The following is a 23,920-nucleotide window of genomic DNA, read 5'->3' as shown; positions in this document are numbered from 1 at the left end:
TAGCTAACTTAAAATTACTTTAGGCTCTGAAAACCCTTTTATATGCCAAGATGGTTCCCATAGCAGACAGGCCTGTGTTGTTTGTTTTGTGTGAAAGTGAATGATAAAAGATCCATGAAATCGACACAGAAAGCCAGAACAGCAGAAAGAACTGAGGGCTCTCCATCATTGCGGCTTCTACCCTCTGCTGACTTGTGGAACAATGGAAGCTACACATCCAACTGCAGATCTAACACAGCTGTGCATTTCATTAGATGAAGAGCACTAGTGACACAAGTAAATAATTAACTTATTCTGGTCCGCTGACTGTGCTTATGAGGCCAGTCATAGCTGACAGATTTTAATACAAGTCAACACAAAGAAACCATAATGAGCTTAGAAGTTAAAACAAAATATTTAGACAGAATTTGATGATCTCGGATCTCAAATCAGACAAATGATTTTTTAAAGTTTGTATTTTACTGAATTCATTTGGTGGGGGGAAGAGAGTTCTCAATCTTAGAACCAGACTTCTCTTTCTTTTTTTAAAGGTATTTCTGTTTCAGAATTATTCAAATCCTTAATTAAAGTAGGAAGGTTTTTTTCTTATTTTTCAAATGAAAAATTAAAACTCTGGTTTCTCCAGGGACAGAGGCATAAAAATCTCTTCCAATATTTAGAACTCTTAAAAGTTATAGTTAGTTTCCTTTAACACTGGTTTAAAAATGTAAATGATATGCAGTACGCTTCAGTGTGTTAACACTCCCCTGGATCCTTGAAAAGGGGATGGACTACAAATAAACCATATCTAATGGAAGCTGTTGTGAAACAATTACTGATTCATACCTTAAATGCTTACACAGCATTTCAGATTTTAAAATAAAATTTCATCCCCCCGGCTCATGCTGGTGTCTCGACTCCATTGTTTATAGCACAACCTCCTGGCAGTGAATTGCAAATACACCAGTTTAACAGGACCGGGAACACTTAATGCCCTCATAGGGGCCAAATGGGAATTAGACCACAGATTACACTACTGAACTTTTAACAAATGAAAACAGACAACAAGGAAAAACTGGAACACAGAAAGTTAGAGCAGAAAGGTTCTACAGATACCCAGTCATTAAAATATTACTCCATCACTGTCAATCTTAATTTCAAGTTGTAAAGGTAAAGAATTTAGGGAGTCTCAGGAAGCCACAAATCTCACCGCCAAGCCACACAGGAAAGGCAAATCTGGGGATCCACTGCCACGGTTCTCTGTGTCACGGCCCCTACACTGGAGGCTCTTACACCAATTTGTCATTTCTATTTCTGTGGCCTCGCAGAACACGTAAATCGTTTAAAGAATACCCAGCAAAAGTCCAGTTAATCTGACAAATCACTCTTAGAAAGTATTTCTAATTGTAAACAGCAATTCACTTGTTCAAAAGTCATTTGTGGACTTTTTTTTTTTTTAAACTAGTCTTAGTGTAATGGATCCATCTCAATCCAAATAGGAAAAAAAAAAAAGGTAAGAACGTGAGAAAAAAGATAAGGAAGAAAACTAAAGCATTATATTACCATATAAAGACAGGAAAGCAAATAACAATTGGCGAAAGACAACTGTAATAACATCTTTAATCTGAGATCTGTTTTGGGTGTGACTTTAACGTGTTGAGAACCAGCTAGCAAAGGGTTTTCTCTTTTGCTGATAGCCAGGTCTCCCCTTAGGATCACACTCTGCTTCACCTTTTAATTAAAAAAAATTTTATTTAGCAAGTCTACCTTCTATGTAACCACTTTTGGATTAAATTTATCACTCTCAGGTTGATATATATTTTCACTCTTCCTTTTCTGAGTGAGAAAAGAGAATCATTTCCCTCGATGCCCTCAGTTAATAAGCTGCGTGACAAATGCTGTGACGGAGGCAGGGGATACGAAGAGGTTCAGAGACTTGAGTCCACTCGAGAGGTGTCCCACGCAGAGGAGCCTAACTGAATACTGACCATGAAAACACCTGGATAGTTCAGCTTACCAGGTTCTAATGCTCTAAGAGATGCAGAGCAAATCAGGCAGTATGTCCTGCTGAAATAACACTAATCAGAGTCTAAACTGCCTACTTTCTGTGAGTACCAGTTAGACAAGACTTTTCTTTTTCTGCACAGTTTAACACTCTGTCACTAAGCAAAGGTGAAACGATGCTCCGATGCTTCTCTATCAGTCCTAGTGCAAGAAGAGGGTTGGTGTTTGCTGAAGGAGTGATCACTGTATTAATGCCCAGTATTAATGAGGTTCATAAATGGGGGCCGGGGGGACGCGATCTATAACGGGCTCATCACCCCTTGGACACTCAGACCTGTGTAGGGTGGGACATCCTGGAATTGGGTGACCTTAATTTGTCTCTGTGCTGTTCAACTGATATTGTTACCTTGGGGATAAAGCACCACTTTCTGGTGAGTCTTAGCTGTTTGGTCTTTGGAATGGGAATAATTAGCACCTATCTCATGAGGCAACTGTGTTAGAAGAACAGATGAGCTAATGTCTGAGAGGTACTTTAAGGTCCTCAGAGAAAGGCGGCATCTAAATACAAGGAATTATTATTATATAAGAAACCTAATTACTCTCAGCAGGAAGCAAACTAGCAACGCAAAGGAGACCAACTTAATGAATGGAAGGGGCAGATGCAGTTGCACTAACTGGCTGGAGACCGAAAAGCAGCTCACTCCGCTGGGTTCAGATCATTTCACACGATCAGGATGGTGTCTCCTAATGACGTCAGAACTTCACAGGACCTGGGCTGCGGATTTCCAGGGCAGAGTAGCTTGCTGCTGCTGAATATGGCGGTAAACAAGGCCGAAGAAGCAGGAGGAACGCTTTCAAGTTCGACTGTTCGTGTTAAATAAGAAATGTTTCTACTTTGAACAAACGCATCTCGATAAGCCTTTACATATTCAGAAATGTAAGTCTCTAAATCAAAACGTGAAGGCTAACACAGGTGGTTGCTCCTTTCTTCCTTTCCCCCTTTCCAGTTATTGAATTAACCTTCTTTTATTCTCACACCACCACCTTAAATAATCCCAAGGGGGAGGGGAGGAGACAAAAACTGTTGAATCATATTAGCTTTGTTCTGTTGTTGAATCGCTTCCAGATCTATCACATCACTTGCCATATCCCGGTAGACATAATTTTAATTCGGCTCTTCCTTACATGTTAACAGATAAATAATGCATAAGAAAACTTGATTAGCTTTCTTATTAAAACATCACTCTAAATGAGAGGAGGCGCTAGAAGACAATACAGTTTTTACACGGCTTTCCCATGAGCAGTTGAATGGTTTGATGTGATAAATTTGCATAGTCTGAAGCACACAAAGGGCTGATTAATTGAAACCCTTACAATGCTTCTGGAAGCAGCTATTGTAAAACAATAACCATAGGAACTTTACAAAATACACATGGCTGAATGTGTCAAGAGCTTAATAAAATGTGTTGAGGCTACACTATTTGGAAACAGAATTGGAGATTTTTATTCTGGGCCATAAAACACTAAACACCCTAATTTCAAAGCTTTACTTGGATATTTACTGAAAGGTCAGAGGGTTACTGGCTAGCTACCGAAGACCAAAATTTGTTCTTAAAAAAACTAAAATAAAACCTTCTCGAGGTGTCTATGTGGACAAAATAATCTTGATTTCAAACATTAAAGTAAGAGTTGCCAGAACTTCTTTTTGGAACAAAACTCTGAAGGATTGTCTGGCATCATATACCTTATCTTGGGGCTCACACTGTTAGCTCCATCGGCCCCCTTCTCCCCTCCCACTTGGAGTCTTTCATTCAAGCAGGATCAAGCAAAGTAGGGAGCCAAAGACATCCAGACTTTGAAGCTTCAGACTAGCAGAGGGGATTTTAGACAGTCTCAAGTGCTACATGAGTACAAGGTGTTATTATTATTACTTTAAATCAGAGTCTTTTCATTCTCTCAATTTTAGAGAACATAATATAGAGAATGGAAATAACAAGTGAAGGTCTGGAAAAGGCAAAGTTTTTGCCCAGCCTTGTTTAACAAACAAACTTTCCTCTTGGCTTTTCTGCCACACACAAATTAATATTTTCTTACTTCCCACAGCCTCTTCATACCTACTGTATAAAGATTCTTCAATGTGTTGGAAAGTCAGGGTAGACTTTTTTTTCTTCTAATAAACATTCAGTTAATATCTTAATAAATTAATTTAACAGGTTGCTGAATAACTTTTATTAATGCAAAATGGAGGCAAGTGACCTTATAATGAAACTTTTGTTGAACAAGAGAGGGCCAAAGACGAACCTTCCAAACAATGTTACCCATAAATGCATAATCCTTATGAACCAATACTGTGAAAAAACTGCATTTAGTAAGACTATATTTCTATTTTAAAACAAAGTTTGACTTCACTCCACTTAAACTAGCTGTCTGAGGATTTAGGGGGCGATACTGAGGAGTGTATATACCGTTATCTCAGATTTGCAGTTATTAAAAAGCTTCTGTTTGCCAGGACAAACACTCTTGCTCAAATACAGTTTTTCCTCTCCTTTGGAATACTGTTTGGTATTGCTGCCGATTCTGTGATCTACAGGACCTTTGTTGGAGGTGCTAATCCTTTTTCACATGAGAGACTGAGAAATGTTCTTTCAGAGAAGTGATATATTGCCTTTTTTCCCCCTACATCAAAGGAGTCCACTTTTTCCTCCCTCATTGTGAATGGCAGCAAAAGTAAGAAGAAATCTGGAAATATAATAATTTGGTTTCCTGAGCAATGAAATGAAATTTAACTTGGGGAATTCCTTAGGCTGACAGATAATTTTTGTTGAAGGATTAAAAAATAAAACAAACAAACAAAAAACCCAACTGAGCAGGAAATCTGCTCACCCTTCTAATAAACGCACTAACCATCATAGAAAGCAAAGCTCAAGATAAAAGTGTTTGCCTTTGATGAGTTCCCTTCATATAGAACTTATGCCAAAGTTCAAGAGGCTTACAAAAGTTATTTTGATTTTAATAAGAATTCTAGTTCCAAACATGACTCCAATCAGCATTCTATGTGAATGTGTCTTCCTATCTTTAACTCCATCTATAAAGCTGTTCAAGGAAGAATGTGAAGAGAAAACATGAAGAACATTCCAGACCCATCTCTGCTCTCTTTTCCCCTGTGGAGCATCATTATGCATCTATTATGTAAGTCATGGCTTCACTCTGAAGTACGTGGAAGTCTAGAACACTTGGGAAAGGAGATCAAGACTTTGGGGTTCTAATATTTTCCCACCACCACCCGAATTTAAAACAAAACTAAACTTTCCTTCCTTGGTAAACAAACATACAACAATTTCATAACTTTGGTGTACAGGTTATTACTAAATCATCTCACCTTTTCCAATATTTTGCATACTACTAAAGGATGAACTGTTCTCGAGATTCTTGACCAAAGGCCAGCTCCTTTGAGGGGGAGCTGATTCACTGCGCATTTACTGATGAGATGCGCGGCGGACCTCACAAAGACCCAAAGGACGAATGTACCTCATTAAAATTCTTTGAATTTCTCATTGGAAAACTATGTTGGAATTCCCTTATCTAAAAAGTGTGCTGTGAATGAATATTACCTGCTTTTCAGGCTGGAGGAGTCTTCATGTTAATTGTGACACCCTCTTCCTTACAGAATACTTTCTCCTTCCTCCACGCTTGGCTCTCTCTGCTTGGTCCTCCTCCATTACCCAGGTCACAGAAAGTGATGCTGTTTACTGGGTCTGTCACATTTTTAACAGCTACTGATCAAACACTTTCACTTCTCCAGTGGGGCTTCTCTGTCTGATCGATTACATTCAAGCTTTGCTTAGTACACAGCACTGATGCTGATTCCCAGCTACTTAGTACTGACTCTCCTGCCCCAGATCACCCACTTATTGTGGCCTCTTCAATCTTCTTGCTGAGCTTTTGTAACATAGAACACATAGCTACCGCTGTTTAGCTTCCTCTTCACATTTATTTCATTTAGCTACTAATTATCCTACCACCTTTGAAGTGAACATGCTTGAGCAGGAGAGACACTCATGTTCCGTGAAACTAAATTTTCAAGTCTCCTTTAATTGTTAGAAAGGGTGTTTTAAGAGGCATTAGGTACAGAAATGCCATCTACATAGTATGCATATACAAAAAGAATTCCTAATAACAGCTTTGTCAAAGTAAAGGTTTAACAAAAGACAAAAATCAGGACATCTGCAGGGCCACATCGCTTTCTAAACACTGAGAATAACAAATTCAATGCTCTAAGTGGAAGGGGCAAAAAGAGATGGGCATAAAGATGACCTACATCAGAACAATCTTTATATTTTCTCATAGAGAACACACGTGTGTCAGCTTGCAGATGTTACATATATATATATATATATATATATATATATATGTAATTTCCAAACAATTCTATATTTCAAGAGTAAAAACTAAGTTCAACTAACTACTGCACTTATGCTGGTGTATATCTAGACCAAAACTGAAAGAAATCACTGTAGGAGTCACGGTGAGACACATGAAATTTTCATCAGCTCATTTCATGACAACCACAATAGCATAACCGACATTGTGGACTGTTCTCCGTTTCATTCACATTTTTACTCGCTGGCATCCAACTCTTTCAGGCCTCACCCAGCTCATCTTTGGGTCCCATGCTTAGGGCTGGGTTGCTGCACGGCTCCATACAGACGCCGCCAGCTGTGCCTGCAGCATGTGAATATTCCAAATCAGCTCCCCGCCGGCACTGTCCAAGCCACGCCCCTCAAGTACCCCTCCTCTTCTGGCTCTATCACATCTAGCCAGATGAATCAGGAGAATAGGAAAAGTGGAGAACTCAAAAATTTACTTCCTCTTATTTATGCTCAAATTCTTGATAGATTTGGGATTTTAACCAAAGCTACCAAGCCTGACCAGAGGGCCAATTAAAGAAGGGAGTGGGGACAGTGTTTTACAATGAGGTGATTTTAGAACTTATACCTGAATACCTTAAAACACAGCTCTGTGTTAGGAGTATATCTTAATATGGGGGTTTTCAGGAATACCTGAAAACACAGCTCTGTGTTAGGAGTATATCTTAATATGGGGGTTTGGCAGACATTTCTAAAACAAGGTATGTGAGGATACTGCTTCCCCTGGAGTGGTGGCAGGAGGGCTATGTGAAGCTGCTTATCCAGGAAGAAAGGGAATTTTGTGTCTCGTTAAGGAAATATTAGAATTAATATTTAAATTACTAATATTAAATATAATATTAAGAAATGTTGGAATTCTGTCCCAAGGAAAGGTTGTGTCTTTCCCAAGGGGAAATCTCAGGAAATGTGGCAACCTTGGGGGCAGAGTGGTAATGGGATATCAAAAGAGAAAAGAAGCACCTCAACTGGAATTAACAGAATGGGCAATGCACTTGGAATCAAAACTCTGGATTTGAATCCTGACTCTGCCAACACTAAGCTGTAGTAGGCAGGCGAGCTATTCACAACTCTCAGTCTCCTGTTCTGTATAGTAGAAATAACAATACCAAGTAGAATTGTAAAGGTTAAAGGATGGAATATAGATGAAAGTGCTTATAAACTATTAATACACAAAAGGTAAATACTATAAATGCAGGTGACTCCCAAATTTTATCTCTAGTCCTAACCGCTCCCTGGAGCTCCCGACTCTATACCCAAATGCCTACTCAACCTCTTCACTTGGAGTCTAATGGGCATCTCGAACCTGAGGGCCAAAATCTCAACCCCTGCCCTTGCCTAACTCCAAAAAAAACCATTCCTTCCCCAGTCCTCCCCTTCTTGGTACATAGCCCTGCCGGTTGCTCAGGCCACAGAGCTCACTCTCAGTTCCTGTCTTTTCCTTCTCCAACATCTCTGCCATCAGCAGGTCCTGCTGGCTCTAATTCCAGAACATATCCAGAATCCATCACTTCTCTCCGCTTTTCCACTGCTACTGCCCTTGTCCAAGTCACCATCCTCTCCTCCCTGGACCACTGCCACAGTCTCCCTGCTTCCCTCTCTGTTCCCCTCCAGTCTGCTCTCCATATGGAATCCAGGGTGATTTCTTAAAATAGTAATAAGATCTTGTCCTCCTTTGCTTACACTCACCACCCAACAGGCCTATTGGTTCCCAACATATTTAGTATGAAGTCCGAACTCCTTTCCTTTGGCCACAAGGCCCCGTGGTACGTGCCTCATCCTTTTTCTCTCACTATCTCAAACCATGTTCCTCCTCAGGCACATGCCTGGCCAGACTGGCCTTATGTCTGTTCCCTGACTATGCCAAGCTCACTGATACCTCGGGGCTGTTGAACTTCACTCTCCCAGACCCTTGCTTCTCTGGCTCCTGTTCGTCCTCCAGGTCTCAGCTCAAATGTCACTTTGTGCAAGAGGCCATCCCTGACCATCAATCCACAGTACACCCCCTCTCCCCGCAAACCAGTCACTCTTTCACACCAGCCTTCATCTGCAGCACTTATCACTATCTTAAATTATTGTTTGTGTTTTTATTAACTTCTTTTCCATCTGTTTCCCTCCCTAAGAAAACATAAACCCCAGGAAAGCAGAGACCCTGTCAGTATTTACCACTGTATTCCCAGTATCTAGAACAGTGCCTGGTACATAGTGAAAGCTCCAGAAATGGATCAATTAATTAATAATATAAGCACTTGAGATGATCCTCCATCATCTCAAGTTCAACAAGACACAGAGTTGCTTTGTGATCGGTGCCCTCATTTCCAGGCTTAAAACCAGTCACTGTGGCCTCCTTCCTCTCCTTGGCTCTCTTTATTCCTGTCGGTCAACACGTTGCACTGATTTGCTCTTTACTGTTGCTCCCCATTTTTTCTTTCACAGGAAAAAAAATCTTCATCACAGCCTTCCAAGTCCAGACCCCACCCAGCCTGCCTTCCTTTCCTGCCCAGCCTGCAAGAGAAGACAGGGGACAGACCTACCAGCAGTTACCTTTACTGACTGCTGGCGATGCTCCAGGCGCTGTGCTCCCTGCTTTACACACATCATTTTGTTTAATCCCAGTAACAACTCCTAGGAAACCGTCTCCATTTCAAAGGGATAAAATTGCTCACTTAGCGCTCAGGACCTCTACCTCTTTGCTATACTTTTTCTCAACCTGAAGCCTTTCTTTGAATGCTGAACAGAGGTGGCCATGAAGAAAAGGAGAAATGTGTCCATTCAGTAAGCCCACAAGGCAGGGCAGGGCTAACGGGTATACATTACAGGAAAGCGCACTCAGGCTCAATATAACCATCGGAACGGTGCCACCACAGAACGGCTGCCTCAGAAAGCAGCAAGGGCCCCCCTCCACAGCTCATGTGCAAAGTGGAAAACCATCTGCCAAAAATAATCTAAAAGAAATTCTTATACTGGGGAAGATGGATTTGGACTAGACTTCTAAAAGGTCTTTTTAAACTCTGAGATTTTGTCCCTATCTACAATAAGCTCTCAACTTCTCTCTCATGAATGGTCTTCACCATATAGTTTACTATTTAACTATATGTAATCCTTTGTATTCATCTTTCTGCCAACTCCTTAGGGGCATTAGCCAAGGGTTGAGTTTCCTTTCTACCTCCTAGAGAGCCCAACGCGGTTTTGAGCCCATGGCAGTGACTTAAATATGACCAAATAGATTTCTTTGGGCTGTCAAGGCAGATTCTCACTGAAGCCCAGGGTGCACATATGGGTGGCATATGCATTTAGCTATTTTGGTTGGAAAAGCTTCAGTGGGCTTGTACGGCCAGTTGGCCAGTTGGACTGGGGAGCTATGAATCTAGGGTGATGAAAGCCCTAGTACCAGTCTGGATAAAGATGAGACATTCCATTTCTGATATTTACTAGGAAGAATAAGTTATACTAATTTGGGGAGGGAAGATTTTGTCTTGTTATACCTGTACATTTAAGATATTTAATTATTCCACAGACACACTGAGTGAATACCATATAATATGCAAAGTGCTGTGATGGGGGCTTGGGGGGGGGTTAAATAAATTAGTAGGGCATGTTTCCTATCCTCGATAAATGTAAAATATACTTAAAGTTAGCAAACAAGGTATTCTGATATTTAACAACAACATATACAAATATTTTAAAACCACTGCTAGTTTTGAATCTTTACAATTTATATATAAATGAAAAGAACTTGAAAAAATAGGCTTCTGCTACTGTCATGCCTCTGACTTCAGATGGGTGACATTCAAGGAAAGGATCAAAATGGTAGACCTTAGTTACAATAACAATCCAGGGAAAAGATAAGCTATTCTCAGATAATTAAGAGTTGACAAAATGTGGTTAATACTCTTCTGATAATTGTTAGCATTTATGTCATAATTCTGAGTGTGTGAACTTTAAACATTTTTAACTTAGTTTTAAATCTTAGAAATGATTAGAACAACCAAAAAAAAAAAAAAAAAAAAAAAAAAACCAAAACAAGGTACCTTGGAGGCAAGGCTCTGGTCAGCAGACAAAAGGTTGGTGCTCTAAAAACCCTCCTCACCTTTTATTAAAATAATTTTAACTTCAGTTCTATAAACTGCAGAGAAAACAACCAGGCACACTAAGTATTCTTGTGTTGAAAATTCTCGAATAATGGACGTATGGATTTCCGGTAAACAGGGCAGATGAAACACATGCTTATCTCTACTCCTTCTCAAACTCCTTATCAAAACTCCTTCTCCAAACAGGAGAGTTGACAAAATTAAGGTATAAACCTATAAGGAAAAAGAATGGACAAGAGAGAATTTTGAAAGCTGATGAATAGAGGAAAGAACAGTAAGTGACTTGAAAGAAGGAGAAAAATAAACCTAAGTACCTGCAGCAGAGGCACGAGGAGGTGAGCTGACTCAGCCCTCACTGCCACTCCCGGGAAGGCTCAGGAAATAGCCACAAAGCGCTGGCAAAAGGGGGATGAGGTGTGGGGCTGAGGGCAGCAGGACCGACTCAAAGGCCCCCATCCATCAGCAGTTCCAGTGGGCTCTGCGTTACAAATGTGTCTGGACTGATCTCTTCTCACCAATTCCCCCGCCACCAGGCTTTTCCCACTCACCACCTGGGCTCTTAAAACAGCCTTTTAACTGGTATCACTGCTCGTTCACTCGCCCTATCATATTTCTCATCTGCTCGGGCCCCTCCAGGGGCATCCCTCTCCCTCAGAGTAAAAGCCGAAGTTCACAGAGTGACCATCAAGGCCTCACCTCTGACTCCCTCTGCTCCGGCCACACTGGCCTCGTGGCCAGGCCTCGAGCACTCCAGGCTGGCTGCAGCCTCAGACCTTCCTTTTCCCTCCACTGCTCGTCCACCTGAGAGGGTCTGCTCCCTTACTGCTCTCAGGGCTTTCCTCAAAGTCATCTTTTCAATGAGGTGCTGCTCCTCGACCACTTTACCTAAAACTTCAGGACTAACCACTCCTGCCCCACATGCTTCCTATTCTGCTCCCCTATCTTTTTTTTTTTTTTTTTTCCTTCTCAGCACTTAACATTATCTCTCTTGCCCACAAGAATGTAGGCCCCACAAGGGCTGGGATTTTGTCTGTTTTGTTTACTGCTTATCACCAGGGCCTAGAATAGTACCAGACACGTAGGAGATACTTAATAAACATCTGTAGAAATATATGTCTGTATAAGAAATCAGCAGAACCCGAGTTTCTATTCTCCACCCAATACAGCCAAGAAACTACCCTTCTATCCCAAAACTTACCCGAGAAACTGAACCACAATGACCCATGATCCCCAGGTAGCAATTACAGCAGAGGGTGGGGTGAGGGGCTGGCCTGATACAGAGGAATAAAATGAAAGTCTGTGCACTGAACCAGGGGCTGCAGCCCCCAGCCCCTATCTGGCTTCCAGAAGGTCAGCTGATAGCCTTAAGCACTGCACCCACCCTCATTCCCAGCTGCAACCTTCAGGCAGTAGCTAGAAAGATCCTACTATGTAGAAACTGAATGGTTCGCTGCCTGATCACCCTACAATGACAGCCACCAGGCAACAAGTTCTGTCCCTGGGACAGAGAGCTTTCAAAGTTCAAGGAGGCAGCAGACATTAAAGGAAAGCTTCCAACCACAACAACCAGACCCTAAAACACATAGGAGGGAAAAAACCTCTCTAGAAACGGAGACAAAATTAGAAACAGAAGAAAAACAAAAAACAAAACAACCAAAGAAGTAAAGCTAAAAACTAAAAATATATACATACATACCTGTTGTTGTAAAAAGGAGGAGTACAAATTAAATTTAAAATTGTAATTAGAAATTAAAAATATAATAGGTAGGTTAAAAAAATCTGGAAAATAAAATCGATCAAATCGCCTAGAAAGAAAAATAAGAGAAAAGAATGGAGAGTGGGGGGAGAAAAGGTAAGAAAACTAGAGCATCAATCTGGAAGATCCAATATCTAACTAAAAGGAAACCCAGAAAGGACATAGAGAAAATGATGGAGAAGAAATTACTAACAAGAAATATAAGAAAATGTCCAAGAATTGAAGGAACTAGAACTTCCAGAATAAGAGGGTGCCTGATTTCCAAGGGCAAGGAATGAAAAAAGGGTCTATAGAATTTCAGAATTCAAGACAAGAAGAAGATAGTAAAAGCTTCCAGAGAGCAGGGTGGGGTGAGGAAAGAGAGAAGGATGGAAGGAGGAAAACAGAGAGAAACAGAGCATACACACAACGATCAGGAAGAATGACATTACAATTCAGATAAGTAGCATGGAATCCAGACGATAATGTAGCAATGCGATCAAAATCCTTAGGGAGAAGAATTTTAAAATCTAGAATTCTATATTCAACCAAAGTATACATCAGGTATGATGACAGAGCATGTTCAGACGTACATGAGCTCAAAAAATTTACTTTCCATGCACACTTTCTTGGCAACGTAACGGACGGACTATCCCACTATGGGGGTGGGGGTGGGCTGGAGAGAAAAGTGACATGGGAAGAGCCAAGAAACAGGGGCTCAAATGGGAATTTCATAAATGACTACCATTCAGCAGACTTAGAGTGCGTTGTGGACTGTGTGCCCGAAAATTCATATGTTGGAGTCCTAACTCCTGGAGTACCTCAGAACGTGACCCTATTGGGAGACAGGGTCTTTAAAGAGGCAATCAGGTTAAAATGAGGTCATTAGGGTGGGCCCTAATCCAGGATGACTAATGTCCTTATAAAAAGGGGAAATGTGGATACAGACATGTACAGAGGGAAGATGATGTGAAGACACAGAAGAAGACAGCCATCCATCTACAAGCCAAGGAGAGAGCCCTTAAAAGAAAGCAACCCTGATGACACCTTGATCTTACATTTCTGGCCTCCAGAACTGAGAGACAATAAATTTCTATTGTGTAAGCCACCCAGTCTGTGGCATTTTATTTTGGCAGTCCTAGCAAACTAACACAGAGTGCTTCCCAACCTTTTTGGAAAACATTTTAGGGCACACAAGATGAGCTGCTCAGGGCCTTGGCTGCCCCAGGCTCTGCTCTGCATTCCTGAGGGTTACAAGGATTAATCTCTCAGTCCACCTATTACGATTCTTAAAACGTTGGCTGGGAAGGTCTGGCTCAGAGTATATAACCACCACAGTTTGGAGGACGAAGAGTCAGAGTGCTATAAAAGAAATCATCTGGGGAAAAAATGATCCTAACAGACTACTGATCACGTGGAAGACTGTGCGGAGAGGCTGTTGATGGTATAGAAGAATGGTAAGGAGAATAAAGAAAATAAAGCAAAAATTTTAAATGAGATAATTATTAACTTCTGAAAAAATAAAGTTACATAGCAAAGGAAATATACCCAACAATTACTTGGTTTGGGAATGAACAATATTTATGTAGTCAAATTATACAATCTAAATAATTAAGTAACTCAAAATTATGATAAATCTATGCAGGGAATGGAGCTTGGGAGCAGGAAAGAGAGGTAGCAAAGTGCTCGGTCCTCCTACCTGTCACAATGGGAGATCAGCAGGTGACATCTAAAATGGATGAATGAATATAGGGCTGCTTAAGAATATTATTTAGAAATACAAAGATGAAGATGAGACGAAATTGCTTCTAGGAAGCAGAATTGGAGGAAAGGCAAGGACTTATGTTTTTTAGTACAAGCCACCCTTTTTTGTACTATTTGACTTTTTTAAGCCATGTGCATTTATTATTTAATAAAAAAATTATACTTAAAGGAAATAAAAATTATGTTCAGTTAAGCGTCCTATGTTATTCCTCCCATTACTCTGTTAAAGTTTACATTACCTATTTTTTTGTTTGTTTGCTTTTTTTTTCCCCAATCTTTTCAATAAATCTAATGAAGCTGTAAGAGAAGGGAATATCAAGGGAATCTAGGCTAATCAGAAGGTTTTACCCTTGGATTAAAAGCCATCTGGAAAAGGAAAACTAGCAAGATAAACTCCTCACTACAAGTGAAAGGTCATCGAGACCCAGGAGGACTTTTTTCAGTTTCATATAGTGATGTACTAGTCAAAGCCCCCTAAGAGTGAACAGACCTTTAAAATCTGCTACGTTTCAGATCACTGCAAGTTGGAAACCACTTCTGTCAATGAACATTATCCATAATTGTCTGCAAAAATGCAACAGCACAAAGACTTGTTGACATTTTACCTAGTGGTCTGCGTTCATAGGAACTTACTGATCAAGTGTGGTTTTCATTTTCAAAAGTAGCACGTTGATTATACTGTAACATATATACACTTATATATAATATACAGATTAAAACCTGGGTAAAATCAATCCAACAGGAGTGGGGAATCTGTTCCTTTGCACTTTCCCCCTACCTTCAATTCATTCATATATTTAACCGTTAGCAACTACCTACTAAGTATCTACTATGTGAAAGGCTCTTATGAGAATATAAAGACACGGTCCCTGTCCTCAAGAAGTTTAGTGGAGTGAGAACACAGTGGATAATCGCTGAAATGTACTCCAGCCTTCAACTCTTTACACAATACTCTGATGGAGTAATGCACAGGGATTTGGGCTTCAAGTTTGCAAACTGATTCAGAGTGGAGATGTCCTCTTATGGTGTGCATTCTTGTAAAGCTTCCAGTGCCAACATTTTACAAGGGAAGTATCAAGCTTTGCTCTTGTCTAGGTAATAGGTCAAGTAAAATAGAGGCTGTTAACAAGGCCACGGCTACCCCAGAAAGACTCAGGAGTGTATCTCAGAAATTGTCAAGACCAAGAGAGAAGGAGAAACAGTCTCAATATAGAGAATTTGACTTTCACTAGTAAGCAGTGGAAAATACGAGAACCTCAAGATATGTTTAAAAACACTCAAAAGTTAAGAATTAGCATCTTAGGAAACTGTATGAAGTAGAGGTGTCAAATTCACATTTATAGATGGAAGCAATTCTTTCTTATAAAATATTGATAGGCTGAAATAATCTTGTGTCTGTTAACTGAACTAACAAACGCTTCTGATGAAATAGTATCTTAGTCTGAAACGGTTTCATTGATGGAATGACAACTAAGGCTAGATTCATTTGACCAAACAAATTGTAATATTTGACATACTTGCTTGGCAAATAAACAGTCAAAATCGTCAAGAATACAATGTATAATTATCCTCAAACCAATCAATTAAAAACAGGAAGATACCATACCAGCAATTTATAAGCAAAGGTGAGGTTCAAAGTTGAAGAGTGAATGAATAACAGCCAATATTAATGATCATTGCTCTCACTTTTTGAGCACTTACTATGTGTCAGGCACAATCCTAACCGCTTAACAGTCAGGACAGCATAGTAGTTAGTTAAGAGCATGGACTCTGAAGCCAGGCTGCTAGGGTTTAGAAACGAGTTCTGCCACCAGCTGGGGACCTTGGGCAAGCGGCTAACCTTTCTGTGCCTCTGCTTCCTCATCTATAGAATGCAGATCATAACAGCACCTACCTCCTGGGATTGTGTAAAAAACAAATGAGTTAGGAAATGTAATGTGCTGGAGACACTGCCACACACACAGTTAGTGCTACAAAAGTGTTAGCTGCTGTTGCTGTTCTTAAAACTAGTAAGTGGCAGACAGAGAAAAAATTCAAACCCAGGACAAACTTAAATACTAGGTATATATTGACTAAAAGAGACCTTACTGATAATGAGTTAATCAATAGTGACACAGTGCACACATTTCTTGAAGATAAAAAAACAAAACAAAACAAAAAATGAATGAAAACCCAGCATTAACCACCAACGGAAAGAGTGAGGCTCGCCAGTGGGATGAGCTGGAGAAGCAGCGTGTAGGAGAAGGATCACTATGCGGTGGACACAGCATTGCACTGGAGGCGGGAGATCAGGGTCCTAACACCAGCTCAGTGACCAGCTGCGCAGCCTTGACTGGCTGCTTACCAAGCGGAGTGTGAACTTCCTCATTTGTTAAATAAAGGGGCAGATGAAGGTGTCTTGTGGTGCTGGCATCCTATGGTACTATGCCCCAACAGAACATACAGTATTTGAAATATATACCTTTCATAAAAAATAGGTATTAGTATTTATTTCTGAACAGCCACTTGTACTTTAGTAGGTACATCATCTAGAATGTGTTTATAATTATAATTTTGGCCCAAGCAGTTGTAGAATGAAATAAATAGCATAGAGAAGCAAAACTATGGTATATTTTTAAATGCCATTAAAATATAAACAGGTTAATCTGAGAAATAAAACGAGAATACTTCTGATAACACAGTAATAATTTTTCAAACATACTAAATTTTTCTAATGAGCAGAGTTATAAAGTAGTTCTTATAGAAAGTGGTTAATAAATACTTTACTATAGTTATATAAAAAAGTTGAGAAATGAAACAACTTACCTTTTTGCCCATGACGACTGCTGAATTTGTCTCCAATTTCTGGACGCCTTGTCTGTCTCAGCAGCATTTTGATCAGAAAAGCATCTTCGGCATTCGAAGATATCATCACTTTTTCAATATATGAATCCGTTGCCCCTTTGTAGCTAATATTAAGAGGAAGTCACTAAAGCAGAGTTTTCAAACTGCCCTTTGTGAACCTATCACCCTGGCTATATTTTATGTAATACCTATCACAGAATATTTTGACATTCCCATTTTGGGCTCTGAAAAAATGACTTTCATTTTTCAATAACAAATTCAAATGTGACAATTTCCCTTGTACAGTCCTAGTTTAAAATGGCTAACATTTATTATGAGGCAGGCATAATGCAGTTTAATCTTCACCACACATACTATTCACACGTTGTTATTCCTTTACAGGAAATAAGGAATAAGGAAAACTTATAGGAAAACCGATGCTAAGAGAGGTTAATAAGCACTTGTCCAGGACACATGCCTCATACAAAGCAGACCTGGGATTTGAGCTGGAACCTGTTACTCAACTCCAAATTATTAACCACTTTTTAAATATTACTTTTATCTACTCAGCTCTCCCATCGTGAATTTTTTCACACACTTCAGCTCTTATCTGTTTTTCATACCATTATTCAGAGTCTACTCTGAGTCAGATCCTTGTAGGCTCTGGACATACAAAGATTAAGTAGACATGGTTCCTGCCCCAAAGAAACACACAACCAATAAAGGAAGAGAGAAAGGTAAGTGCAAGAAGGTTATCAGTGGTATGGGGAAGAGGAAAGGCCCAAGGGAGATGACAGTCAGTCCTACCAGGGGCTGGGGATGACAGTGGTAGCAGGGAGGGGCAGGCTATCAAGGGCTGCTTCCCAGAGGAGGGGACCCTACAGCTGAGTCCTGACCAGGGGGAACGAAATTCCAGGCAGAGGGAGCAGCATGAGTAAATGCACTGAAGTCAGATGGAACATTTGGAGAATAAGAGACAATTTACTAGAAATATGGGGGCCAATGTGCAAAAGGGTAAGGCTAGAGACGTATGCCAAGGGTCATGGACAGTCGTGTATGTATTACTGTTTCATTTGGCCTTTATCCTACAGGCAACACTGTCACTGAGAGTTTTACTCAATCTACTCAAGTTTTATTCTAGTTGCTCAATAGAGTAACATGAAGAGATGAGTAATTTAGGGGAAAAAATTACTCTGGCAGTAACAGAGAGAGCCTGAGAGATGTGGGGAGGTACAAGACTGGAGGCAGATAAGTGGTCACCAATAACTACGAGTCCGGCAGGAGAGGAGGGCCAAACTCAGACAGCTACAGCTGTCATCGGTGGATTAGAGAACTGCTAAGGAGAGAGAACTTACAGGATTTACCAAATTAAGGTTTGTAATGGAAAGGAGTCAGGATGGCAGTGCCACTCACCAAGGGAGGGACCCAGAAGGAGCATGTCTGAGGCTGGGGTAGGCGAGGGGAGAAAGATGGTTTGGATCTGGGTCTGGGGCCCCTGCTGTCCAGGTGCTGGTATGGAGCTGAAACTGGGCAGATGTCTATCTGGGAGTCACCAGCCAAAAGGAGCTAACTTCCAATTTCCTCTATTCCTTCTTTTTAAAAACCTTTCAATGTATTTCCAATACATACGTGATGGGCACATCTTTGTACTGCGGCTGCTGGGGCACATTACTTCCTTCCAAGGGAATCTGAGTCACTGTGGGCATGGACTTATTTACAAGCACTTGCTTGTTTTCTACTTTCTCACCTAAGAAAGAGAGAAGGGTGTTAGACAAATCACTATCATCTGTGTGGAACGCAAAGATTATTGGTGCATAAAACCATGTGGTTAGACTTGGTGCATGAAATCCAGACATGGAAGAAAAAAGAGTCCACGCAGTGGGAACTAGAGTTCAACAGGGCTTGTCTGTAATTTTGCAAGCCCATTTGAAAAACCCATAGATTAAGATCACACTGTGTATAAAATTAAGAAACTCATTTAGGAGACCATATTAATGCGAGAAAATTCAGGTCAATAGGTAGCAATTTAAAATACCTCCTTGAGTGTTAGAACAGGTTTGGGCCACTTACTAGTTATTTCAACCAGTAATAAGTCACCACCAACCTAACCTGTACAATGAGAAAATACAAATATTTCTTTGATTTTCCTGCTATTCTCACCTTTGCTTGGTACCTGTTCATGGTAAGCTCAAAGACCAACTACTACACTACTGTCACTGCGCTTATTTTCCCTGCCACAGCACCCAGGTTTAAGAGTACAAAGGCAGCAAGAGGGAGGGGAAGCCATGTACCACGTGGCTCGGGGCACCACGGCGGATGCAGCATCACCGCCCAGCACTCACCCCCTGGGCAGCATCCGTGGGCAGGGCTGTGTGGACTTCCTCTCCTAGCCACCTTTCCAACCCAGCCCCCCTTCTCCCCACCTCCCCGCGGCTCCTGTCGCCTAGCAGCCTCAAGAGCTCTCATTTGGCCCCCTCTATCTTTGCTCCTTTCTACTTTCTTCTCCACACTGCGCCCTGCCCCTCCCCCCCATCCCCATAGGCACACTGGCCTTCCTCTGGGTCCTTTAGTGAGCGAGCTGCAGGATACCTGCACAAGCCCTTCCCACGCCTAGACATCCCCCCCTTCCGCTTCACCGGTTAACTCCACTTATCCTGCAGCTGCTGGTCACCTCCCCGGGGAAGGCTACCTCGACCTTCCTGACTAGGTCAAATACTCTTGCCATAAAATTGCCCCATAGCTCCTTATATGATTCCTTAACCTGGTTGTAATTTGACCAATGTTTGTGTGCGATCCTTTGATCAACGTTAGTCTCCCACACTAGCCTACAAGACTCATCGGGGCAGGGGCTGTGGGTTGTATCAACAAAATTCATCACAGGTTTATAAGTACAACAGAGTCACAATTTTTAGTGAAAGAGGATTCTGAAGTCAGTCTGTAAGCTAAATGCACAAATGATGAAATACTGGTGTAGATGCAGGGACACGACCTTATTCTAAATATTTCCTTAAAGTGACTTTATTCAAAATAATAAGTAGAGAAGTATAACTAGAATAGATTGCTGTTATGTAAAAACGTATGCACAGAAAAACACACTGGAAGGAAATTCATCAAAAGTGACCACACTGGTTGAGTTAGGAGAGGGTTTTACAGGTTGCTATTTTTTTCTGCCCTGTATACCAAACATTTAGAAATACTGTTGAATAACTTTCATAATTTAAAAATGTATACATTAAAAAAATTTTTAAAGGCTTTTACCTGGAGAACAAATACCATCTGCATCTAAAATTTCATGTCGCCAGATGGGTTTCCTTGTAGCAGCATCCAACATCGGCCCCATCACTTTATCAAAAGTCTGATTGGTATATCGTTTCAAAGTACATTTAGCATTTTTATATACAAGGCAACGCCCAAAGCCTAAAATGAAACCAAAATGGGTTCAGAACCACAAGTAATATGAAACTATGAGAGGTCAAGATTTGTGTTATTCAACAACCCACCACACTCTACCTCCCTTCCCCGCCAAAAAAACACCCCCAAACTGCTCTACATTTAGATAATCTGAGACTGGCCAAACCATATAACAATCTGATAACTTGAAGAACTGGCTCAGGATCTCTACTAACCATATTAACACTAGAATCTCTACAACCATTTTCCAGCATGGAATATACCTTGTCAGGTTGGAGGAAAGTGAGAGAAACCTAAGAATGTCACTGGGATTCTTTGAGAGCACAGAGCCATAGCACATGAAAACTGGAAAGGGCCTTAGAGATCACCTGGCTTAACCCCTCTATACTACAGTGAGTAGCAGAGAAATTAAGTGGCCAAGGTCACCCAGCAAGGTGGTGGCTGAGTTGAGACAGACCGAGTTCACTGATCAGCCAGCATTCTTCTCATACATCATTTTGGTTCATAACTTCTGCTAACCTTCTCTGGAAGGTTTTCCTTTTGCTGATTTCGGCATTTAGAGGAAGTCCCAAACAAGCAAACAAAAACATTAATTTTTCTCCAGAGGAGAGAGAATAAAAAGGATCGATCAAATAATTTTTATGGGAGAGACAGTTCACCGCTGCCCTGAAGATTAGAGTTTACTTTGATTACATTTTTAGACCACATTTATCTAGTGGATGAGGGAAAAGTTCTGGGACCAATTAACAATCTAAACATTAAGAAAAGTAAGCAAAATGAACAGAAGAAAACCTTTAGATGGAACAAAAAACTCAACCACTGAATCCCACAAAAAGATTCATCAGTTGTTCAAAAGAGCTGCCAATCCTGCACTAAATAACATTTCCTAACATGCTATGGCTGTATTTCTTTTTTCCCCTTTGGTCAAGCAGTTATTTTAAACTGGATTCTCCCTCTAGTCTCCTGAGGATATACTGAGCCATGTCAGAGTTCACTTAAACAGGAAAAAGTCTCCAGATTAAATGCCAGCTATTACTGAAGAAATAAATGCATGGCTGTAAAATCCTCTGCTTATGATTCTCCACCAAAAGCAGAACTCTTTCAAGAAATCTAAGAATGTGAGTCAGAAAATCAATCAGCGAAGAGTGGATTTCTAAATAAAATCTCAGTGCTCTAATGTAATTTTTTAAATATGAAGGTGACCATCCGATGTAACAACACATTTCTACAACTGGACAGTAGATGAAGATATTTGTGTGTCTTCGAGAAAGGTCTTCGTCATTATGGCTCCTGGTAAATTGTGTATGGCCATAATAAACTCGGCTCAGAGAGCCAGCTGCTTTGGAAACATTACATGATCTTGAAATTTTGTACAACGGCCATTAAGTACAACGTGCTGGAGTGCTGTGTGAATATGAACTGCATGAAATCAGAAGCGTTTTCTTCTGAGTGTAAAGGGACATTTTATTTACAGGTGGGAGCTTAAAAGCAAGAGGACAGTAAACTCAGATCATTAAATTGTGTTGTGGAGTTTCTGACAGATATCACAAAGTCTTCAGATTTCCGCATAAATGTAACCAGTTAATCAGAAAGGAAAACACCTAGTTTTAAAGCATGGCTGTTGTCATTTGGAGGAAAAAAAGAGGCATAAATTAAGTGCAGCCAACATTAATGCCAAAGACACATGTCTAGGAGTACTATTATGGCTGCCTAGCAACTAGGAAGAGTGAAGGGGAAGGCAGAGTGGGTACGCAGGGAGGAAGGAGAGAGACAGGTGATGAAGACAGAAGTCAGACCGAGGATCAGGTGATGGCTAACAAACCACCAAGTGGGGACCTGCAAAAGTAAACTGTCAAAACCGGGGAAGAAAAACGTAAAAACAATGAGCCAGGGTTTGTGTATGTGTACTTTTATCATTTTGCTAACAAAAAGGTACAGCATTATAGGGTTGAGATATACAATTAAAAAAATAGCCTTTTACATACAAATATTGCTACTGGCCCCTCAAACAGGTTTGTTGTTGAATATATAACTATTTTCAAAAAACATATTTCACTTATTGTAATTCCTGCTAGGAAATAAACAAGTTCTTACACATTTTCTGTTGAATTGTCTCAAGTCAGCAATAAATTAAAATAAAGGGAAAAAAAAGATTCCTTATTAATATTTAACTAATACCTCTATATAATATTCATTTTAAAAATGTTAACACCAAGACATCACCACCTCCTGTTTGTATATTATAAAATTCAAATCACTTGAAACTGACATTACCATTTTGACATCAAGTGACTTTCATATTGATCATGTCTGTATCTAAATCTGCACAAAGCACCTTTGGTGTTAGAGCTTTGAAAATTCACTTACCTCTGTCCAAGGAAGCCTTGTTTAAAACAAGAGCATCTTCTATATCATAGCCACTATAACTCATCACAGCAACTGTCGCATTCTGTCCAGCGGGCAGTTTCTCAAATTCTATCAACTCAATAGTCTTTGTTTTAACCATGGGTTTTTGTGGATATGCCAGGAGATACATGAGAGTATCAATTCTGTTCCGCTGGTTGTATCCAATGGTACCTTCATTGATATTGGAGAAAATGAAATGCAACTTTCTATTATATCAAATAATTAGGTACCAATGAATACAGAGATAAACACATTAATTTTACTAATTAGATGAAGAAAATCTTCAGGTCAAATATTTAAAGAGCAATACCCTCATAGTGATTAACAACTTTTAAAAACAGTTTTTCTCAGTTATGTTAAAAATCCTACAAAGAAGACAAATCACATTCAAGGTGTACTAATCTAAATAATTTCAACTTTTTGGATTTATAAAATTGATCCCATTTGAAGAGTTTTAGTCTCCACTGGTTAATCTCACATGTTGGTTAATTTCACATGTAAGTCAACAATTCTGTATTTGGTTCTACTATGTTCCAGGCACATTTCCAGTTGCAACTGGAGAACACCCCCCAGTGCTGAGAGGCAAAAAGCTTATACAGTAGGACAAACAGATACATTTCATCAAAAGAAATCAACAATTACAAATGTTCTAAATGAAAAGAAAGCAGGAAAAAAGGGAGGGAACAGGATGAAGAGGAGAGTGAAAGCAGAGAAGAGTAGACTTATCTATTTGCTTGACTATTCATTTATTAAGCAGTTAATAAACACCTACTCTGTGCCCAGCATTGGAGATAAAATGGGGAAAGGCAGGGTCCCTTCCCCTAGGGAATCCAGGGCCGTGTCCAATCAGGGATAGGCTTTTCTCTCCTTAGCAATCAGCCTTTCCACCTGATTGGACCTTGGAGGGGTATCACTGTCATCTGAAAGTGAAACCAGAATGTTACCTACCCTTCTCCTTTTTCTCCATTGGGGTGCATTAGGGGTCAAAGACCTGCCTGAAAAAAGGCTTTCAGTCTCCTGGGCTTGTGAACACACAATCACTCCTACTCAGAGACCTTAAAAACCAGGAAACTCATGTTTGTCCTACTGTTGAGCTTGAGTGTGGGCTTCTCCCAGGTATCTCTTCTTTCCTGCCCTGAGTGACGCATCTACAACCCTCACCCACCCCAAGACGTTAACGTGCCATTTAATGGAGTTAAGCTTTAATGTGAGCAGATAACCAAAACCCAGTATTTATTTTCTTTACCTTTTTCTCTTATGGTCATTAAATCAATGGTGATTTC

General features: G+C 40.3%; 1 protein-coding gene across 9 annotated transcripts in view; it reads right to left on the bottom strand.

The window, feature by feature from the left end:
- Positions 1-23,920, bottom strand: part of POLR3B (RNA polymerase III subunit B) — a 115,186-nt gene that overhangs the window by 17,467 nt on the left and 73,799 nt on the right. For all 9 annotated transcript variants that reach the window (XM_089921219.1, XM_089921222.1, XM_089921218.1 and 6 more), the window contains 4 exons: positions 22,599-22,808; positions 20,079-20,237; positions 18,450-18,567; positions 16,803-16,945 (listed from right to left, as the gene is read on the bottom strand). In XM_089921219.1, the coding sequence (XP_089777345.1) occupies positions 16,803-16,945; positions 18,450-18,567; positions 20,079-20,237; positions 22,599-22,808 (630 nt within the window). The remainder of the gene's footprint in view (positions 1-16,802; positions 16,946-18,449; positions 18,568-20,078; positions 20,238-22,598; positions 22,809-23,920) is intronic.

This window comes from Delphinapterus leucas, chromosome 11, assembly GCF_059928025.1.
Source record: "Delphinapterus leucas isolate spDelLeu-1000000601 "Yukka" chromosome 11, BTC_Dleu_Yukka2, whole genome shotgun sequence".
Taxonomy (NCBI): domain Eukaryota; kingdom Metazoa; phylum Chordata; class Mammalia; order Artiodactyla; family Monodontidae; genus Delphinapterus; species Delphinapterus leucas.
This window is presented reverse-complemented; position numbering and strand designations above follow the sequence as displayed.